The sequence below is a fragment of the Lonchura striata genome, chromosome 4 (assembly GCF_050655825.1).
Source record: "Lonchura striata isolate lonStrDom1 chromosome 4, ASM5065582v1, whole genome shotgun sequence".
Taxonomy (NCBI): domain Eukaryota; kingdom Metazoa; phylum Chordata; class Aves; order Passeriformes; family Estrildidae; genus Lonchura; species Lonchura striata.
The window spans coordinates 62,689,880-62,708,612 of NC_140706.1; the positions used below are offsets into that span (position 1 = coordinate 62,689,880).

Below are 18,733 nucleotides of genomic sequence, written 5' to 3' on the forward strand. Positions count from 1 at the left end.
CTCCTGCGGCCGGCCCTGGAGGGCAGATCCACGTCCCGCGGAGCTGGTGAGGGCCGCGCCGAGCTGCGCGCCGCCAGCTGCCAAAGCCCGCCGGCTTGAGGCCGGACACCCACCTGGAGAGAGCTGCTGCCGGAAGACGAGCTTGCCCAGCACGATGTCAGGCTCATCCTGGAAGGGGAGGCTCCCGCAGACCATGACGTACAGCAGCACGCCCAGGGACCAGATGGTGGCCGCGTGGCCGTGGTAGCAGCCGAGCCAGATCCACTCGGGCGGGCTGTACACGCGCGTTCCTAGGGGAGACAGGCGGCGCTGGCCGGGCGCAGGCTGCTGCCTTCCAGAGCCTGGCGCCGGCCTCCTGCCCGAGGCAGGGGCTGCAGCCGTGGCCACAGCTTCCCCCCGAGGCCACCCCGCGTCCCCCAGCCAGCTGGCCAAAGGCACGAAACCATTCCGCAAGGCCAAGAAGGCCAGCGGAGCAGCCCAGGCCCTCGTGGGCCCGCTGAGCCCAGGGGCCGGGAGCCGCTTTTGCCCCCCCTCTGTCGGCCGGGCCGGCAGCCGGCTCCTGGGGCTCGGCATCCGCCCCGTTCCTAAAGGCGGCCGGCTGAAGGACGCAGCCCGCAGCCCAGGAGGGAACGGGGCCGTGCGGTGCCTGGCACCGGGAGCAGGGCCCAGGCCATGGGCTCACCGGCAAAGCCCGTGAAGGCCCGCTCCTGGAGGAAGGTGCCGCAGCCGAAGTCAATGAGCTTCAGGTGGCCGCTCTCCGGGTTCACCAGGAGGTTCTCTGGCTTGATGTCCCGGTGCAGGACGCCGCAGGCGGTGCAGTGCCGCACGGCCTCCAGCACCTGGCAGAAAAGCCAGCGCGCCTGCTCCTCGCACAGGCAGCCCTGCTCCTGCAGGAACTGCAGGAGATCCTGCGATGCCTCCGGACGCTCCAGCACTAGCACAAAGCTGTCCGGCAGCTCAAACCAATCGAGGAGCTGGATGATATTCTGGCAGCCAGAGCCCACCTTCTCCATGAGCACCACCTCCAAGGGCACGCGGGTGCCGTCGGGCTGTGAGCAGGAGAAAGTCAGTGCCTGCAGCAGCCTGCTGCTGCTGCTGCTGCTGCTGCAGCAGCCCTGGGGCTGCGCTGCGCCCTGCCCGGGATGCCCCAGTGCCCCCTGGCGCAGCCTCCCAGGCGCTTGCGCTTCCTCCCGCCCGGGGGATGCTCGGGGGTGCCGCTGCCCGGCCCCAGCTCCGCTCTCCGGTGTGCCCAGGCCCGCGGGGCTGCGGCTCCGCACGCTGAGCCCGCCCCGGGATTCTCCCTGCCCGCCACGCCCCGCTCTGTCCCGCTGGCCCCGTTCACTCACCAGCTCGTCCCACTGCAGGACGCTCTCCCGGGCCACGCGTTTGATGGCCACCTGCGAGCCATGGAGAGAGGAGGGCTGAGCTCCAGCCCTGCCGCTCCCCGCCGCTGCCCCTCCTGCCCCGCCCGGCCGTGGCGGCCACTCACCGGGCTCCCGTCCGAGAGGCGGATGCCCGAGTAGACGGTGCTGAAGCCGCCGCTGCCCAGCTGCGGGCCCCACAGGTACAGCTCCTGCCGCTGCCTCTGTTGCCCTGCGGCCGAGAGAAGCCATCAGCCTTGCGCCCAGAACTCCCCGCAAGTGCCCGCGAGTGAAGCGGGCCGGGCCCCCGCGGCCGCCGCGCTCTCACCTGCTTCCTGCTGCGCGCCGGGCAGCGGCCACCGCCCTGCAGCCGCCGGGCTGGCGAGCGGCAGAGCCGGGCCGGGGCAGCGCGCACAGGCGGCTGCGGCAGCCCCGGGGCAGCGGGGCAGGGCGGCACCGTCGCTGTCCCCGGCGGCGTGGGCTGGGCTCTGCTCCTGACGACGGCCGGGGCTGCAGCCCGAGCCTTGGCACAGGGGGATGCCAGGAGCGGCTGCAAGGCAGACAGGGCTTTTTCAAGCCGTGCCGTCGGAGGCACTGGAAACAGCCGGCGACTAGGCTGCTCGCAGGGGCCCTGGCCTGGCCTGGCCGTGCCCCTCCAGAGCCCCGGGGGAGCCGCAGGCAGCTCCTCGGGAGATCTCACCTGCTACTAGAAAGGCCTTGGCTGCACTCGAGGGCTGTCTTGGAGCAGCTTCCTGCAGATGGAGGAACCTCCGTGCTGTCTGGAGGCCCGTCTCCACCACCAGGCTGGGGCTGTTGCTGGCGGGCAGAACCAGAAGAGCGTCCTGGCTGTCCTGGCTGCTGTGGGATGCCCACTGCTGGCTCCAGGACGCTTGCTGCCCTGCCAGCTGCTCCTGAGCAGGCTCCCCTGCACCGGTCTGGGCTCCCAGTTGGACTTCTGGGCTTTCCCTTGCCACGTCAAGGGTCAGGATGGCACCTGTGTTGTTGAAGTCCCAGAGTCCAAGGGAGCTGGGAGACCTGTCCACAGGCTCTGCTCTTTCCGCAGGCTGACAGGTCTCACTGAGCCTCTGCAAGGGATGGAGGCTGTCAGACATAGAGGAGGCTCCTGGCAGGATGCAGGGTCTCAGACAGCCTGAGCTTCCTGCATGGATGGTGATGTCTCTCCCCTGCTGTGCCATCCTTGCAGGCCTTGAGGCTCTCCCAGGGATGGAGAATCTTGCTGGGAGCAGCCTCTGGATGGGATGGAGGCTTCTGGAGGAGCTGGCTAAGCCACAGCAGGGCAGGTGGCCTTGGTTCTGCAGCTCCTCCAGTTCTTTCCACAATGCCTGCCACATCCCAGAATAGAGCGGCTCACGTGTCCCGTTGCCATCCCCGAGGTGCAGCATCAGTTCCTGCAGCTCCCGGGCCTCTGCCAGGCAGGGGCCGCAGCTGCAGGGGCTGCCCAGGGGGCTGGCGGGAGCACGTGGCCGCTTGCCAGGAGTCGCCCGAGGCCTGGGGAACCTGGGAGCCGCAGGGGCTCCTCGCTTCCTCCGTGAGCCTCTGGGCTGGACCCTGGGGCGCTTCCTCCACTTCCCTCTCCGTGTCCGCCAGCCCCGCGGTTGCCGGTGGCCAAAGGCCCACCAGACAGCCACGGCGGCCAGCAGCAGGAGAAGCACGGTCAGCAGGACGTCACCGTCACCCATGGCTCCGGCACGTCCCGTCGCGACTGCACTGGCAGCTGCGGGCGCTGGCCCGTCTCACACAGCGAGAGCGCGGTGATGTCACAGCGATGTCACAGTGCTGCGGCCAGCACAGCCCTGGGACATCACAGCCCTGCCTCACGCCAGCGCTCTGCCCCTTTGTGCAGTCACAGCCCTGCCTCGGCCCCGCCCTCCGCAGTGCCCCAGGAGGGATGAGGGGGCTCCCTAGGGGCACTTGCCAGCTCTCTGGAGCAGAGCGGGTGGAAGATTCTTCTTTACGTAGGACACAGGGATGAGGAGGGGAATGTTGATGGTCTCACCTCCTTGCTGGCAGAGCACGGGACATGGATTGTCCAATGTGACACCGCAAAGTCCTTGAGGAGGGCAAGCCCCGCTCAGCAACATCCAAGCCATCCGTGTGCTATCCACCACATTCCCGTGCTGAATCCAAACCCAGCTCTTTGCCGCTCCCTGGGAAGAAAATGGATCCTATCCCCTTGAAAACCAGTACATCACCATTCTTCACCCAGCACACCCTGTCTCTGTTTGTCTCACAGCTGGACACCTGCTCCAGATGTATTCTGCGAGGAACAGGATCAAAACTGTACTTGAAACCCTGAAATAGAACCTGCTTTGCCTTCCCATCATCCATGAGACCAGGCCAGGACATCGCTGCTGTTTCTGTGCTGCTGGAACTCCAGTGGTGTTAGCTCCAGTTGAGGGATCTGTGACCTGTGGATGAGCCCAGACAGGAGCAGGACACCCGCAGGCATCCGCGGCTGGGAATAAGCCCATGGCAGAGCAGGAATCTCTCAGAGTACCTGTGGCCATGGTTGTTTCCATGGCCAAGAAGGGATTGTGGCCCAGGGATAAACCTGAAACCTCTGTGGCTGTGGATTAGGCCATGCTCAGCAGGTAGCCCTCGAAACATCAGTGCCTGTGCCTGGGGTCGTGCTGGAGCACCTGAGAGCCATGACCATGGAAGAACCCCTGGCAGAGCAGTTACAGCCTTGGGGGTGCTGCAGCCGTGGTTCAGGCCAAATCCATTTCTTTAGTGGGGATGGAAAACTTCATTGCCTATAGTTAGTATCAAATCATGTTTGTAAAAATTGAAGGTCCTAAATTCTTAGATTCAGGACAAATAAAATACTGCTAATTTTCCTTCAGCTATTTCTTTTCTTGTTACACTTGTGTGACATCAGAGAGATGTCAGCGTGACATCGCAGAGAGGTCTGTGTAACATCACAGGAGCTTGTGTGACATCACAGATGTCATTGTGACATCACAGAGAGCTGTGTGACACCACAGATGCCCATGTGTTACCACAGAGAGCTGTGCAACGTCACAAAGGTGTCAGTGTGACATCATAGAGATGTCATTGTGATGTCAGAGGAGGTTGTGTGACATCACAGAGAGCTGTGTGGCATCACAGATATTAGTGTAACATCACAAGGATGTCCATGTGACATCACAGAGAGATTTGTGACATCACAGAGGTGTCAGTGTGGCATGACAGAGAGCTGTGTGACATCACCCATGGAAAACCTCTGCCATAAATGGCATTCCTGAGATCAGGGCTCCACCTTTGCAGCGTAAGGGTGCTTGTGATGGAATGGGATGGCTTGGTTCCAGTTTTGCTCTGACAGTGGCAATGACAGCAGGAGAATGCGCTGTTGCCTCGCAGAGGCAGCCACACTATTTTCTGCTTTTAATGAGCAGTCGAAGGTTCTGATAATGTGTGAACCTGGAGCTGCACTGCCTCAGCTGGTTCTCTTCAATAATGCAGAGTCTTCACTCAAGGTTCAAGTGATGTGCAGTTGAAGATAAACTGTCATAGTGTATTTTTTCTCCTTTCTTTTATACATGACAAAAAAAATCTAAATGTGCATGTCAAATCTAAAGCTTGCTTTCTTTTTAGATGATTGATGCAGATCTTCTTTGTGGCTTCTGCACAGGTATTGAAACTGGCTTTTTGAAATTATGCTATCCAAACCAGTTTCAATATATTTTCCCTTAAAATTATTTTTAAAAAATTTGCATTCCAAGGTAATGTCAAATACATATTTTATCATCTTGCCATAGTATAAATCGAAACAACAAAAAAAATCTAATAAGTATTGGTTACAACAGCTACCTCTCTATAAAGTAGTTGTCCTGGTTTGTAAGATAAGCTTGTATTCTATTTGCCATCTGTTGGAGGTTGGGCAGGTTTATTATCTCTTGCAAGAACGATGGTTTGCTCCGAAGAGGTAATCGTTTGTTAATGGGCCATTGACTGGCTCACTGCAGGCCCGGTAACGTAACACCATCTCACTGGGAGATGCTCCACCCAGAGGGGGAAGCCAAGCACTCTTTTATGGTATAAAGTGGTACCTTTTTGGGAGACAGAGCAGCTCTCTCTCGGCGTGACTCCCAGAGAAGCAGCTCCTTCGGCAAGATTCCCAGACAAGTGCCTAGCCCTGCCTCCCATTTCATAGGAAGAAAGAAAAAGAGTTCAGCAGGGCTCAACCTGAAATGATATTTTGTAGCTTCTGGCTCTCCTCAGAGTTCTGCTAAGAGAGGAACGTCTCTGTCCCTGAAACCAAATAACCCCTGGAATGCACACATGGACCTGTGTGTCACTTCAAGAGACACCAAGAAGCCCTGCCACTTTGCAAGAGCAGCTGTTGTTCCACTGCTGCATTTCTTGGCTGGGCAAAGCCCCTCTCACCCGCACTAGGGCCTGAGCTTGAAGATACAAAGAACCAGCCGGGAGGGCAGGCATGGAAAGCTTGACAAAGGCTGAAGGCAGCACTCTGATTCCCCCCTTGCCCAAGACGTTTCTTTAGCTGAAGTTGCTGAGAAGAACCAGCCCCTTGACACACCGCAATGGGTTTGCTGCTTTATTTTTCGGGTTCTCAGTCCTGCGTGGGACTCGCTAAGTTGGTGCTGCAGAGGCTCCGGCAAGGCATCAAAAATGCCGGCCCCGCACCCAAGGGTGGCATGAGATCTCCTCCAGCTCCGGCCTGTCCGCAGGGTGCTTGGCCAAACACCATCGGATCAGGTGCTGGAGCTCTGGGGAGAGAAGGCAGAAAGCGCCGGTCACCAGCAGAGTCTCCTGCCCAGCTGCCCCCGTCGCCCGCGGGGCCCGGGCCATGTTGTGCCGGGCTCTGGGCCGTGCCGGGCTCCCGACCGGCTCTGCCCCACGCAGGAGAGCGGCACGGCGGGACACGGCCGCCTCCTCCGGCCGCCCGTGCCGCGCTGACCCCGTCGGCACGGGCCCCTCCTGCGGCCGGCCCTGGAGGGCAGATCCACGTCCCGTGGAGCTGGTGAGGGCCGCGCCGAGCTGCGCGCCGCCAGCTGCCAAAGCCCGCCGGCTTGAGGCCGGACACCCACCTGGAGAGAGCTGCTGCCGGAAGACGAGCTTGCCCAGCACGATGTCAGGCTCATCCTGGAAGGGGAGGCTCCCACAGACCATGACGTACAGCAGCACGCCCAGGGACCAGATGGTGGCCGCGTGGCCGTGGTAGCAGCCGAGCCAGATCCACTCGGGCGGGCTGTACACGCGCGTTCCTAGGGGAGACAGGCGGCGCTGGCCGGGCGCAGGCTGCTGCCTTCCAGAGCCTGGCGCCGGCCTCCTGGCCGAGGCAGGGGCTGCAGCCGTGGCCACAGCTTCCCCCCGAGGCCACCCCGCGTCCCCCAGCCAGCTGGCCAAAGGCACGAAACCATTCCGCAAGGCCAAGAAGGCCAGCGGAGCAGCCCAGGCCCTCGTGGGCCCGCTGAGCCCAGGGGCCGGGAGCCGCTTTTGCCCCCCCTCTGTCGGCAGGGCCGGCAGCCGGCTCCTGGGGCTCGGCATCCGCCCCGTTCCTAAAGGCGGCCGGCTGAAGGACGCAGCCCGCAGCCCAGGAGGGAACGGGGCCGTGCGGTGCCTGGCACCGGGAGCAGGGCCCAGGCCATGGGCTCACCGGCAAAGCCCGTGAAGGCCCGCTCCTGGAGGAAGGTGCCGCAGCCGAAGTCAATGAGCTTCAGGTGGCCGCTCTCCGGGTTCACCAGGAGGTTCTCTGGCTTGATGTCCCGGTGCAGGACGCCGCAGGCGGTGCAGTGCCGCACGGCCTCCAGCACCTGGCAGAAAAGCCAGCGCGCCTGCTCCTCGCACAGGCAGCCCTGCTCCTGCAGGAACTGCAGGAGATCCTGCGATGCCTCCGGACGCTCCAGCACTAGCACAAAGCTGTCCGGCAGCTCAAACCAATCGAGGAGCTGGATGATATTCTGGCAGCCAGAGCCCACCTTCTCCATGAGCACCACCTCCAAGGGCACGCGGGTGCCGTCGGGCTGTGAGCAGGAGAAAGTCAGTGCCTGCAGCAGCCTGCTGCTGCTGCTGCTGCTGCTGCAGCAGCCCTGGGGCTGCGCTGCGCCCTGCCCGGGATGCCCCAGTGCCCCCTGGCGCAGCCTCCCAGGCGCTTGCGCTTCCTCCCGCCCGGGGGATGCTCGGGGGTGCCGCTGCCCGGCCCCAGCTCCGCTCTCCGGTGTGCCCAGGCCCGCGGGGCTGCGGCTCCGCACGCTGAGCCCGCCCCAGGATTCTCCCTGCCCGCCACGCCCCGCTCTGTCCCGCTGGCCCCGTTCACTCACCAGCTCATCCCACTGCAGGACGCTCTCCCGGGCCACGCGTTTGATGGCCACCTGCGAGCCACGGAGAGAGGAGGGCTGAGCTCCAGCCCTGCCGCTCCCCGCCGCTGCCCCTCCTGCCCCGCCCGGCCGTGGCGGCCACTCACCGGGCTCCCGTCCGAGAGGCGGATGCCCGAGTAGACGGTGCTGAAGCCGCCGCTGCCCAGCTGCGGGCCCCACAGGTACAGCTCCTGCCGCTGCCTCTGTTGCCCTGCGGCCGAGAGAAGCCATCAGCCTTGCGCCCAGAACCCCCCGCAAGTGCCCGCGAGTGAAGCGGGCCGGGCCCCCGCGGCCGCCGCGCTCTCACCTGCTTCGTGCTGCGCGCCGGGCAGCGGCCACCGCCCTGCAGCCGCCGGGCTGGCGAGCGGCAGAGCCGGGCCGGGGCAGCGCGCACAGGCGGCTGCGGCAGCCCCGGGGCAGCGGGGCAGGGCGGCACCGTCGCTGTCCCCGGCGGCGTGGGCTGGGCTCTGCTCCTGACGACGGCCGGGGCTGCAGCCCGAGCCTTGGCACAGGGGGATGCCAGGAGCGGCTGCAAGGCAGACAGGGCTTTTTCAAGCCGTGCCGTCGGAGGCACTGGAAACAGCCGGCGACTAGGCTGCTCGCAGGGGCCCTGGCCTGGCCTGGCCGCGCCCCTCCAGAGCCCCGGGGGAGCCGCAGGCAGCTCCTCGGGAGATCTCACCTGCTACTAGAAAGGCCTTGGCGGCACTCGAGGGCTGTCTTGGGGCAGCTTCCTGCAGATGGAGGAACCTCCGTGCTGTCTGGAGGCCCGTCTCCACCACCAGGCTGGGGCTGTTGCTGGCGGGCAGAACCAGAAGAGCGTCCTGGCTGTCCTGGCTGCTGTGGGATGCCCACTGCTGGCTCCAGGACGCTTGCTGCCCCGCCAGCTGCTCCTGAGCAGGCTCCCCTGCACCGGTCTGGGCTCCCAGTTGGACTTCTGGGCTTTCCCTTGCCACGTCAAGGGTCAGGATGGCACCTGTGTTGTTGAAGTCCCAGAGTCCAAGGGAGCTGGGAGACCTGTCCACGGGCTCTGCTCCTTCTGCAGGCTGACAGGTCTCACTGAGCCTCTGCAAGGGATGGAGGCTGTCAGAGATAGCAGAGGCTCCTGGCAGGATGCAGGGTCTCAGACAGCCTGAGCTTCCTGCATGGATGGTGATGTCTCTCCCCTGCTGTGCCATCCTTGCAGGCCTTGAGGCTCTCCCAGGGATGGAGAATCTTGCTGGGAGCAGCCTCTGGATGGGATGGAGGCTTCTGGAGGAGCTGGCTAAGCCACAGCAGGGCAGGTGGCCTTGGTTCTGCAGCTCCTCCAGTTCTTTCCACAATGCCTGCCACATCCCAGAATAGAGCGGCTCACGTGTCCCGTTGCCATCCCCGAGGTGCAGCATCAGTTCCCGCAGCTCCCGGGCCTCTGCCAGGCAGGGGCCGCAGCTGCAGGGGCTGCCCAGGGGGCTGGCGGGAGCACGTGGCCGCTTGCCAGGAGTCGCCCGAGGCCTGGGGAACCTGGGAGCCGCAGGGGCTCCTCGCTTCCTCCGTGAGCCTCTGGGCTGGACCCTGGGGCGCTTCCTCCACTTCCCTCTCCGTGTCCGCCGGCCCCGCGGTTGCCGGTGGCCAAAGGCCCACCAGACAGCCACGGCGGCCAGCAGCAGGAGAAGCACGGTCAGCAGGACGTCACCGTCACCCATGGCTCCGGCACGTCCCGTCGCAACTGCACTGGCAGCTGCGGGCGCTGGCCCGTCTCACACAGCCACAGCGCGGTGATGTCACAGCGATGTCACAGTGCTGCGGCCAGCACAGCCCTGGGACATCACAGCCCTGCCTCACGCCAGCGCTCTGCCCCTTTGTGCAGTCACAGCCCTGCCTCGGCCCCGCCCTCCGCAGTGCCCCAGGAGGGATGAGGGGGCTCCCTAGGGGCACTTGCCAGCTCTCTGGAGCAGAGCGGGTGGAAGATTCTTCTTTACGTAGGACACAGGGATGAGGAGGGGAATGTTGATGGTCTCACCTCCTTGCTGGCAGAGCACGGGACATGGATTGTCCAATGTGACACTGCAAAGTCCTTGAGGAGGGCAAGCCCCGCTCAGCAACATCCAAGCCATCCGTGTGCTATCTACCACATTCCCGTGCTGAATCCAAACCCAGCTCTTTGCTGCTCCCTGGGAAGAAAATGGATCCTATCCCCTTGAAAACCAGTACATCACCATTCTTCACCCAGCACACCCTGTCTCTGTTTGTCTCACAGCTGGACACCTCCTCCAGATGTATTCTGCGAGGAACAGGATCAAAACTGCACTTAAAACCCTGAAATAGAACCTGCTTTGCCTTCCCATCATCCATGAGACCAGGCCAGGACATCGCTGCTGTTTCTGTGCTGCTGGAACTCCAGTGGTGTGAGCTCCAGTTGAGGGATCTGTGACCTGTGGATGAGCCCAGAAAGGAGCAGGACACCCGCAGGCATCCGCGGCTGGGAATAAGCCCATGGCAGAGCAGGAATCTCTCAGAGTACCTGTGGCCAAGGTTGTTTCCATGGCCAAGAAGGGATTGTGGCCCAGGGATAAACCTGAAGCCTCTGTGGCTGTGGATTAGGCCATGCTCAGCAGGAAGCCCTCGAAACATCAGTGCCTGTGCCTGGGGTCGTGCTGGAGCACCTGAGAGCCATGACCATGGAAGAACCCCTGGCAGAGCAGTTACAGCCTTGGGGGTGCTGCAGCCGTGGTTCAGGCCAAATCCTTTTCTTTACTGGGGATGGAAAACTTCATTGCCTATAGTTAGTATCAAATCATGTTTGTAAAAATTGAAGGTTCTAAATTCTTAGATTCAGGACAAATTAAATACTGCTAATTTTCCTTCAGCTATTTCTTTTCTTGTTACACTTGTGTGACATCAGAGAGATGTCAGCATGACATCACAGAGAGGTCTGTGTAACATCACAGGAGCTTGTGTGACATCACAGATGTCATTGTGACATCACAGAGGTGTCTGTGTGACATCACAAAAAGCTGTGTGATGTCACAGAGATGTCAGTGTGACATCACAGAGAGCTGTGTGACACCACAGATGCCCATGTGTTACCACAGAGAGCTGTGCAAGGTGTCAGTGTGACATCATAGAGATGTCATTGTGATGTCAGAGGAGGTTGTGTGACATCACAGAGAGCTGTGTGGCATCACAGATATTAGTGTAACATCATAAGGATGTCCATGTGACATCACAGAGAGATTTGTGACATCACAGAGGTGTCAGTGTGGCATGACAGAGAGCTGTGTGACATCACCCATGGAAAACCTCTGCCACAAATGGCATTCCTGAGATCAGGGCTCCACCTTTGCAGCGTAAGGGTGCTTGTGATGGAATGGGATGGCTTGGTTCCAGTTTTGCTCTGACAGTGGCAATGACAGCAGGAGAATGCGCTGTTGCCTCGCAGAGGCAGCCACACGATTTTCTGCTTTTAATGAGCAGTCGAAGGTTCTGATAATGTGTGAACCTGGAGCTGCACTGCCTCAGCTGGTTCTCTTCAATAATGCAGAGTCTTCACTCAAGGTTCAAGTGATGTGCAGTTGAAGATAAACTGTCATAGTGTATTTTTTCTACTTTCTTTTATACATGACAAAAAAAATCTAAATGTGCATGTCAAATCTAAAGCTTGCTTTCTTTTTAGATGATTGATGCAGATCTTCTTTGTGGCTACTGCACAGGTATTGAAACTGGCTTTTTGAAATTATGCTATCCAAACCAGTTTCAATATATTTTCCCTTAAAATTATTTTTAAAAAATTTGCATTCCAAGGTAATGTCAAATACATATTTTATCATCTTGCCATAGTATAAATCGAAACAACAAAAAAAATCTAATAAGTATTGGTTACAACAGCTACCTCTCTATAAAGTAGTTGTCCTGGTTTGTAAGATAAGCTTGTATTCTATTTGCCATCTGTTGGAGGTTGGGCAGGTTTATTATCTCTTGCAAGAACGATGGTTTGCTCCGAAGAGGTAATCGTTTGTTAATGGGCCATTGACTGGCTCACTGCAGGCCCGGTAACGTAACACCATCTCACTGGGAGATGCTCCACCCAGAGGGGGAAGCCAAGCACTCTTTTATGGTATAAAGTGGTACCTTTTTGGGAGACAGAGCAGCTCTCTCTTTGCGGGATTTCGAGAGAAGCAGCTCCTTCGGCAAGATTCCCAGAGAAGTGCCTAGCCCTGCCTCCCATTTCATAGGAAGAAAGAAAAAGAGTTCAGCAGGGCTCAACCTGAAATGATATTTTGTAGCTTCTGGCTCTCCTCAGAGTTCTGCTAAGAGAGGAACGTCTCTGTCCCTGAAACCAAATAACCCCTGGAATGCACACATGGACCTGTGTGTCACTTCAAGAGACACCAAGAAGCCCTGCCACTTTGCAAGAGCAGCTGTTGTTCCACTGCTGCATTTCTTGGCTGGGCAAAGCCCCTCTCACCCGCACTAGGGCCTGAGCTTGAAGATACAAAGAACCAGCCGGGAGGGCAGGCATGGAAAGCTTGACAAAGGCTGAAGGCAGCACTCTGATTCCCCCCTTGCCCAAGACGTTTCTTTAGCTGAAGTTGCTGAGAAGAACCAGCCCCTTGACACACCGCAATGGGTTTGCTGTTTTATTTTTTGGCTTCTCAGTCCTGCGTGGGACTTGCTAAGTTGGTGCTGCAGAGGCTCCGGCAAGGCATCAAAAATGCCGGCCCCGCACCCAAGGGTGGCATGAGATCTCCTCCAGCTCCGGCCTGTCCGCAGGGTGCTTGGCCAAACACCATCGGATGAGGTGCTGGAGCTCTGGGGAGAGAAGGCAGAAAGCGCCAGTCACCGGCAGAGTCTCCTGCCCAGCTGCCCCCGTCGCCCGCGGGGCCCGGGCCATGTTGTGCCGGGCTCTGGGCCGTGCCGGGCTCCCGACCGGCTCTGCCCCACGCAGGAGAGCGGCACGGCGGGACACGGCCGCCTCCTCCGGCCGCCCGTGCCGCGCTGACCCCGTCGGCACGGGCCCCTCCTGCGGCCGGCCCTGGAGGGCAGATCCACGTCCCGTGGAGCTGGTGAGGGCCGCGCCGAGCTGCGCGCCGCCAGCTGCCAAAGCCCGCCGGCTTGAGGCCGGACACCCACCTGGAGAGAGCTGCTGCCGGAAGACGAGCTTGCCCAGCACGATGTCAGGCTCATCCTGGAAGGGGAGGCTCCCGCAGACCATGACGTACAGCAGCACGCCCAGGGACCAGATGGTGGCCGCGTGGCCGTGGTAGCAGCCGAGCCAGATCCACTCGGGCGGGCTGTACACGCGCGTTCCTAGGGGAGACAGGCAGCGCTGACCGGGACGCAGGCTGCTGCCTTCCAGAGCCTGGCGCCAGCCTCCTGGCCGAGGCAGGGGCTGCAGCCGTGGCCACAGCTTCCTCCCGAGGCCACCCCGCGTCCCCCAGCCAGCTGGCCAAAGGCACGAAACCATTCCGCAAGGCCAAGAAGGCCAGCGGAGCAGCCCAGGCCCTCGTGGGCCCGCTGAGCCCAGGGGCCGGGAGCCACTTTTGCCTCCCCTCTGTCGGCAGGGCCGGCAGCCGGCTCCTGGGGCTCGGCATCCGCCCCGTGCCTAAAGGCGGCCGGCTGAAGGACGCAGCCCGCAGCCCAGGAGGGAACGGGGCCGTGCGGTGCCTGGCACTGGGAGCAGGGCCCAGGCCATGGGCTCACCGGCAAAGCCCGTGAAGGCCCGCTCCTGGAGGAAGGTGCCGCAGCCGAAGTCAATGAGCTTCAGGTGGCCGCTCTCCGGGTTCACCAGGAGGTTCTCTGGCTTGATGTCCCGGTGCAGGACGCCGCAGGCGGTGCAGTGCCGCACGGCCTCCAGCACCTGGCAGAAAAGCCAGCGCGCCTGCTCCTCGCACAGGCAGCCCTGCTCCTGCAGGAACTGCAGGAGATCCTGCGATGCCTCCGGACGCTCCAGCACTAGCACAAAGCTGTCCGGCAGCTCAAACCAATCGAGGAGCTGGATGATATTCTGGCAGCCAGAGCCCACCTTCTCCATGAGCACCACCTCCAAGGGCACGCGGGTGCCGTCGGGCTGTGAGCAGGTGAAAGTCAGTGCCTGCAGCAGCCTGCTGCTGCTGCTGCTGCTGCTGCTGCAGCAGCCCTGGGGCTGCGCTGCGCCCTGCCCGGGATGCCCCAGTGCCCCCTGGCGCAGCCTCCCAGGCGCTTGCGCTTCCTCCCGCCCGGGGGATGCTCGGGGGTGCCGCTGCCCGGCCCCAGCTCCGCTCTCCGGTGTGCCCAGGCCCGCGGGGCTGCGGCTCCGCACGCTGAGCCCGCCCCGGGATTCTCCCTGCCCGCCACGCCCCGCTCTGTCCCGCTGGCCCCGTTCACTCACCAGCTCGTCCCACTGCAGGACGCTCTCCCGGGCCACGCGTTTGATGGCCACCTGCGAGCCACGGAGAGAGGAGGGCTGAGCTCCAGCCCTGCCGCTCCCCGCCGCTGCCCCTCCTGCCCCGCCCGGCCGTGGCGGCCACTCACCGGGCTCCCGTCCGAGAGGCGGATGCCCGAGTAGACGGTGCTGAAGCCGCCGCTGCCCAGCTGCGGGCCCCACAGGTACAGCTCCTGCCGCTGCCTCTGTTGCCCTGCGGCCGAGAGAAGCCATCAGCCTTGCGCCCAGAACCCCCCGCAAGTGCCCGCGAGTGAAGCGGGCCGGGCCCCCGCGGCCGCCGCGCTCTCACCTGCTTCCTGCTGCGCGCCGGGCAGCGGCCACCGCCCTGCAGCCGCCGGGCTGGCGAGCGGCAGAGCCGGGCCGGGGCAGCGCGCACAGGCGGCTGCGGCAGCCCCGGGGCAGCGGGGCAGGGCGGCACCGTCGCTGTCCCCGGCGGCGTGGGCTGGGCTCTGCTCCTGACGACGGCCGGGGCTGCAGCCCGAGCCTCGGCACAGGGGGATCCCAGGAGCGGCTGCAAGGCAGACAGGGCTTTTTCAAGCCGTGCCGTCGGAAGCACTGGAAACAGCCGGCGACGAGGCTGCTCGCAGGGGCCCTGGCCTGGCCTGGCCGCGCCCCTCCAGAGCCCCGGGGGAGCCGCAGGCAGCTCCTCGGGAGATCTCACCTGCTACTAGAAAGGCCTTGGCGGCACTCGAGGGCTGTCTTGGGGCAGCTTCCTGCAGATGGAGGAACCTCCGTGCTGTCTGGAGGCCCGTCTCCACCACCAGGCTGGGGCTGTTGCTGGCGGGCAGAACCAGAAGAGCGTCCTGGCTGTCCTGGCTGCTGTGGGATGCCCACTGCTGGCTCCAGGACGCTTGCTGCCCTGCCAGCTGCTCCTGAGCAGGCTCCCCTGCACCGGTCTGGGCTCCCAGTTGGACTTCTGGGCTTTCCCTTGCCACGTCAAGGGTCAGGATGGCACCTGTGTTGTTGAAGTCCCAGAGTCCAAGGGAGCTGGGAGACCTGTCCACGGGCTCTGCTCTTTCCGCAGGCTGACAGGTCTCACTGAGCCTCTGCAAGGGATGGAGGCTGTCAGACATAGATGAGGCTCCTGGCAGGATGCAGGGTCTCTGAGAGCCTGAGCTTCCTGCATGGATGGTGATGTCTCTCCCCTGCTGTGCCATCCTTGCAGGCCTTGAGGCTCTCCCAGGGATGGAGAATCTTGCTGGGAGCAGCCTCTGGATGGGATGGAGGCTTCTGGAGGAGCTGGCTAAGCCACAGCAGGGCAGGTGGCCTTGGTTCTGCAGCTCCTCCAGTTCTTTCCACAATGCCTGCCACATCCCAGAATAGAGCGGCTCACGTGTCCCGTTGCCATCCCCGAGGTGCAGCATCAGTTCCCGCAGCTCCCGGGCCTCTGCCAGGCAGGGGCCGCAGCTGCAGGGGCTGCCCAGGGGGCTGGCGGGAGCACGTGGCCGCTTGCCAGGAGTCGCCCGAGGCCTGGGGAACCTGGGAGCCGCAGGGGCTCCTCGCTTCCTCGGTGAGCCTCTGGGCTGGACCCTGGGGCGCTTCCTCCACTTCCCTCTCCGTGTCCGCCGGCCCCGCGGTTGCCGGTGGCCAAAGGCCCACCAGACAGCCACGGTGGCCAGCAGCAGGAGAAGCACGGTCAGCAGGACGTCACCGTCACCCATGGCTCCGGCACGTCCCGTCGCGACTGCACTGGCAGCTGCGGGCGCTGGCCCGTCTCACACTGCGACAGCGCGGTGATGTCACAGCGATGTCACAGTGCTGCGGCCAGCACAGCCCTGGGACATCACAGCCCTGCCTCACGCCAGCGCTCTGCCCCTTTGTGCAGTCACAGCCCTGCCTCGGCCCCGCCCTCCGCAGTGCCCCAGGAGGGATGAGGGGGCTCCCTAGGGGCACTTGCCAGCTCTCTGGAGCAGAGCGGGTGGAAGATTCTTCTTTACGTAGGACACAGGGATGAGGAGGGGAATGTTGATGGTCTCACCTCCTTGCTGGCAGAGCACGGGACATGGATTGTCCAATGTGACACTGCAAAGTCCTTGAGGAGGGCAAGCCCCGCTCAGCAACATCCAAGCCATCCGTGTGCTATCTACCACATTCCCGTGCTGAATCCAAACCCAGCTCTTTGCCGCTCCCTGGGAAGAAAATGGATCCTATCCCCTTGAAAACCAGTACATCACCATTCTTCACCCAGCACACCCTGTCTCTGTTTGTCTCACAGCTGGACACCTCCTCCAGATGTATTCTGCGAGGAACAGGATCAAAACTGCACTTAAAACCCTGAAATAGAACCTGCTTTGCCTTCCCATCATCCATGAGACCAGGCCAGGACATCGCTGCTGTTTCTGTGCTGCTGGAACTCCAGTGGTGTGAGCTCCAGTTGAGGGATCTGTGACCTGTGGACGAGCCCAGAAAGGAGCAGGACACCCGCAGGCATCCGCGGCTGGGAATAAGCCCATGGCAGAGCAGGAATCTCTCAGAGTACCTGTGGCCAAGGTTGTTTCCATGGCCAAGAAGGGATTGTGGCCCAGGGATAAACCTGAAGCCTCTGTGGCTGTGGATTAGGCCATGCTCAGCAGGAAGCCCTCGAAACATCAGTGCCTGTGCCTGGGGTCGTGCTGGAGCACCTGAGAGCCATGACCATGGAAGAACCCCTGGCAGAGCAGTTACAGCCTTGGGGGTGCTGCAGCCGTGGTTCAGGCCAAATCCATTTCTTTAGTGGGGATGGAAAACTTCATTGCCTATAGTTAGTATCAAATCATGTTTGTAAAAATTGAAGGTTCTAAATTCTTAGATTCAGGACAAATAAAACACTGCTAATTTTCCTTCAGCTATTTCTTTTCTTGTTACACTTGTGTGACATCAGAGAGATGTCAGCATGACATCACAGAGAGGTCTGTGTAACATCACAGGAGCTTGTGTGACATCACAGATGTCATTGTGACATCACAGAGGTGTCTGTGTGACATCACAAAAAGCTGTGTGATGTCACAGAGATGTCAGTGTGACATCACAGAGAGCTGTGTGACACCACAGATGCCCATGTGTTACCACAGAGAGCTGTGCAAGGTGTCAGTGTGACATCATAGAGATGTCATTGTGATGTCAGAGGAGGTTGTGTGACATCACAGAGAGCTGTGTGGCATCACAGATATTAGTGTAACATCATAAGGATGTCCATGTGACATCACAGAGAGATTTGTGACATCACAGAGGTGTCAGTGTGGCATGACAGAGAGCTGTGTGACATCACCCATGGAAAACCTCTGCCACAAATGGCATTCCTGAGATCAGGGCTCCACCTTTGCAGCGTAAGGGTGCTTGTGATGGAATGGGATGGCTTGGTTCCAGTTTTGCTCTGACAGTGGCAATGACAGCAGGAGAATGCGCTGTTGCCTCGCAGAGGCAGCCACACGATTTTCTGCTTTTAATGAGCAGTCGAAGGTTCTGATAATGTGTGAACCTGGAGCTGCACTGCCTCAGCTGGTTCTCTTCAATAATGCAGAGTCTTCACTCAAGGTTCAAGTGATGTGCAGTTGAAGATAAACTGTCATAGTGTATTTTTTCTACTTTCTTTTATACATGACAAAAAAAATCTAAATGTGCATGTCAAATCTAAAGCTTGCTTTCTTTTTAGATGATTGATGCAGATCTTCTTTGTGGCTACTGCACAGGTATTGAAACTGGCTTTTTGAAATTATGCTATCCAAACCAGTTTCAATATATTTTCCCTTAAAATTATTTTTAAAAAATTTGCATTCCAAGGTAATGTCAAATACATATTTTATCATCTTGCCATAGTATAAATCGAAACAACAAAAAAAATCTAATAAGTATTGGTTACAACAGCTACCTCTCTATAAAGTAGTTGTCCTGGTTTGTAAGATAAGCTTGTATTCTATTTGCCATCTGTTGGAGGTTGGGCAGGTTTATTATCTCTTGCAAGAACGATGGTTTGCTCCGAAGAGGTAATCGTTTGTTAATGGGCCATTGACTGGCTCACTGCAGGCCCGGTAACGTAACACCATCTCACTGGGAGATGCTCCACCCAGAGGGGGAAGCCAAGCACTCTTTTATGGTATAAAGTGGTACCTTTTTGGGAGACAGAGCAGCTCTCTCTTTGCGGGATTTCGAGAGAAGCAGCTCCTTCGGCAAGATTCCCAGAGAAGTGCCTAGCCCTGCCTCCCATTTCATAGGAAGAAAGAAAAAGAGTTCAGCAGGGCTCAACCTGAAATGATATTTTGTAGCTTCTGGCTCTCCTCAGAGTTCTGCTAAGAGAGGAACGTCTCTGTCCCTGAAACCAAATAACCCCTGGAATGCACACATGGACCTGTGTGTCACTTCAAGAGACACCAAGAAGCCCTGCCACTTTGCAAGAGCAGCTGTTGTTCCACTGCTGCATTTCTTGGCTGGGCAAAGCCCCTCTCACCCGCACTAGGGCCTGAGCTTGAAGATACAAAGAACCAGCCGGGAGGGCAGGCATGGAAAGCTTGACAAAGGCTGAAGGCAGCACTCTGATTCCCCCCTTGCCCAAGACGTTTCTTTAGCTGAAGTTGCTGAGAAGAACCAGCCCCTTGACACACCGCAATGGGTTTGCTGTTTTATTTTTTGGCTTCTCAGTCCTGCGTGGGACTTGCTAA

The 18,733-nt window shown here is 60.3% G+C and overlaps 2 protein-coding genes across 2 annotated transcripts; both read right to left on the reverse strand.

The window, feature by feature from the left end:
• Positions 1-584: 584 nt before the first annotated feature.
• On the reverse strand, positions 585-3,061 carry LOC146767668 (serine/threonine-protein kinase pim-1-like). The gene is made up of 4 exons (XM_085579501.1): positions 3,000-3,061; positions 2,062-2,177; positions 1,490-1,593; positions 585-1,397 (listed from the first exon to the last, which is right to left on the reverse strand). Exons 1-4 carry the CDS (start codon positions 3,059-3,061, stop codon positions 585-587), a joined length of 1,095 nt encoding a protein of 364 aa, XP_085435627.1.
• A 2,895-nt stretch (positions 3,062-5,956) lies between these two features.
• Positions 5,957-9,381, reverse strand: LOC146767669 (serine/threonine-protein kinase pim-1-like). Its single transcript, XM_085579502.1, has 7 exons — positions 9,320-9,381; positions 8,382-8,497; positions 7,810-7,913; positions 7,667-7,717; positions 7,003-7,369; positions 6,434-6,610; positions 5,957-6,112 (listed from the first exon to the last, which is right to left on the reverse strand). The coding sequence occupies exons 1-7, from the start codon at positions 9,379-9,381 to the stop codon at positions 6,009-6,011; spliced, it is 981 nt and encodes a 326-aa protein (XP_085435628.1). The 3' UTR covers positions 5,957-6,008.
• Positions 9,382-18,733: the final 9,352 nt, after the last annotated feature.

Bases quoted from the DNA above. Each gene is read 5' to 3' on its own strand.
- LOC146767669 (XM_085579502.1), bottom strand. From the start codon at position 9,381: ATGGGTGACGGTGACGTCCTGCTGACCGTGCTTCTCCTGCTGCTGGCC. The intron at 7,914-8,381 runs GTGAGATCTCCC...TCTCGGCCGCAG, and splicing joins CAAGGCCTTTCTAGTAGCAG to GGCAACAGAGGCAGCGGCAG. The intron at 6,113-6,433 runs GTGGGTGTCCGG...TTCTCTCCCCAG, and splicing joins CCGGCAGCAGCTCTCTCCAG to AGCTCCAGCACCTGATCCGA.
- LOC146767668 (XM_085579501.1), bottom strand. From the start codon at position 3,061: ATGGGTGACGGTGACGTCCTGCTGACCGTGCTTCTCCTGCTGCTGGCC. The intron at 2,178-2,999 runs GTGGGCCTTTGG...TCTGCCCGCCAG, and splicing joins CTGGCCGCCGTGGCTGTCTG to CAACAGCCCCAGCCTGGTGG. The intron at 1,594-2,061 runs GTGAGATCTCCC...TCTCGGCCGCAG, and splicing joins CAAGGCCTTTCTAGTAGCAG to GGCAACAGAGGCAGCGGCAG.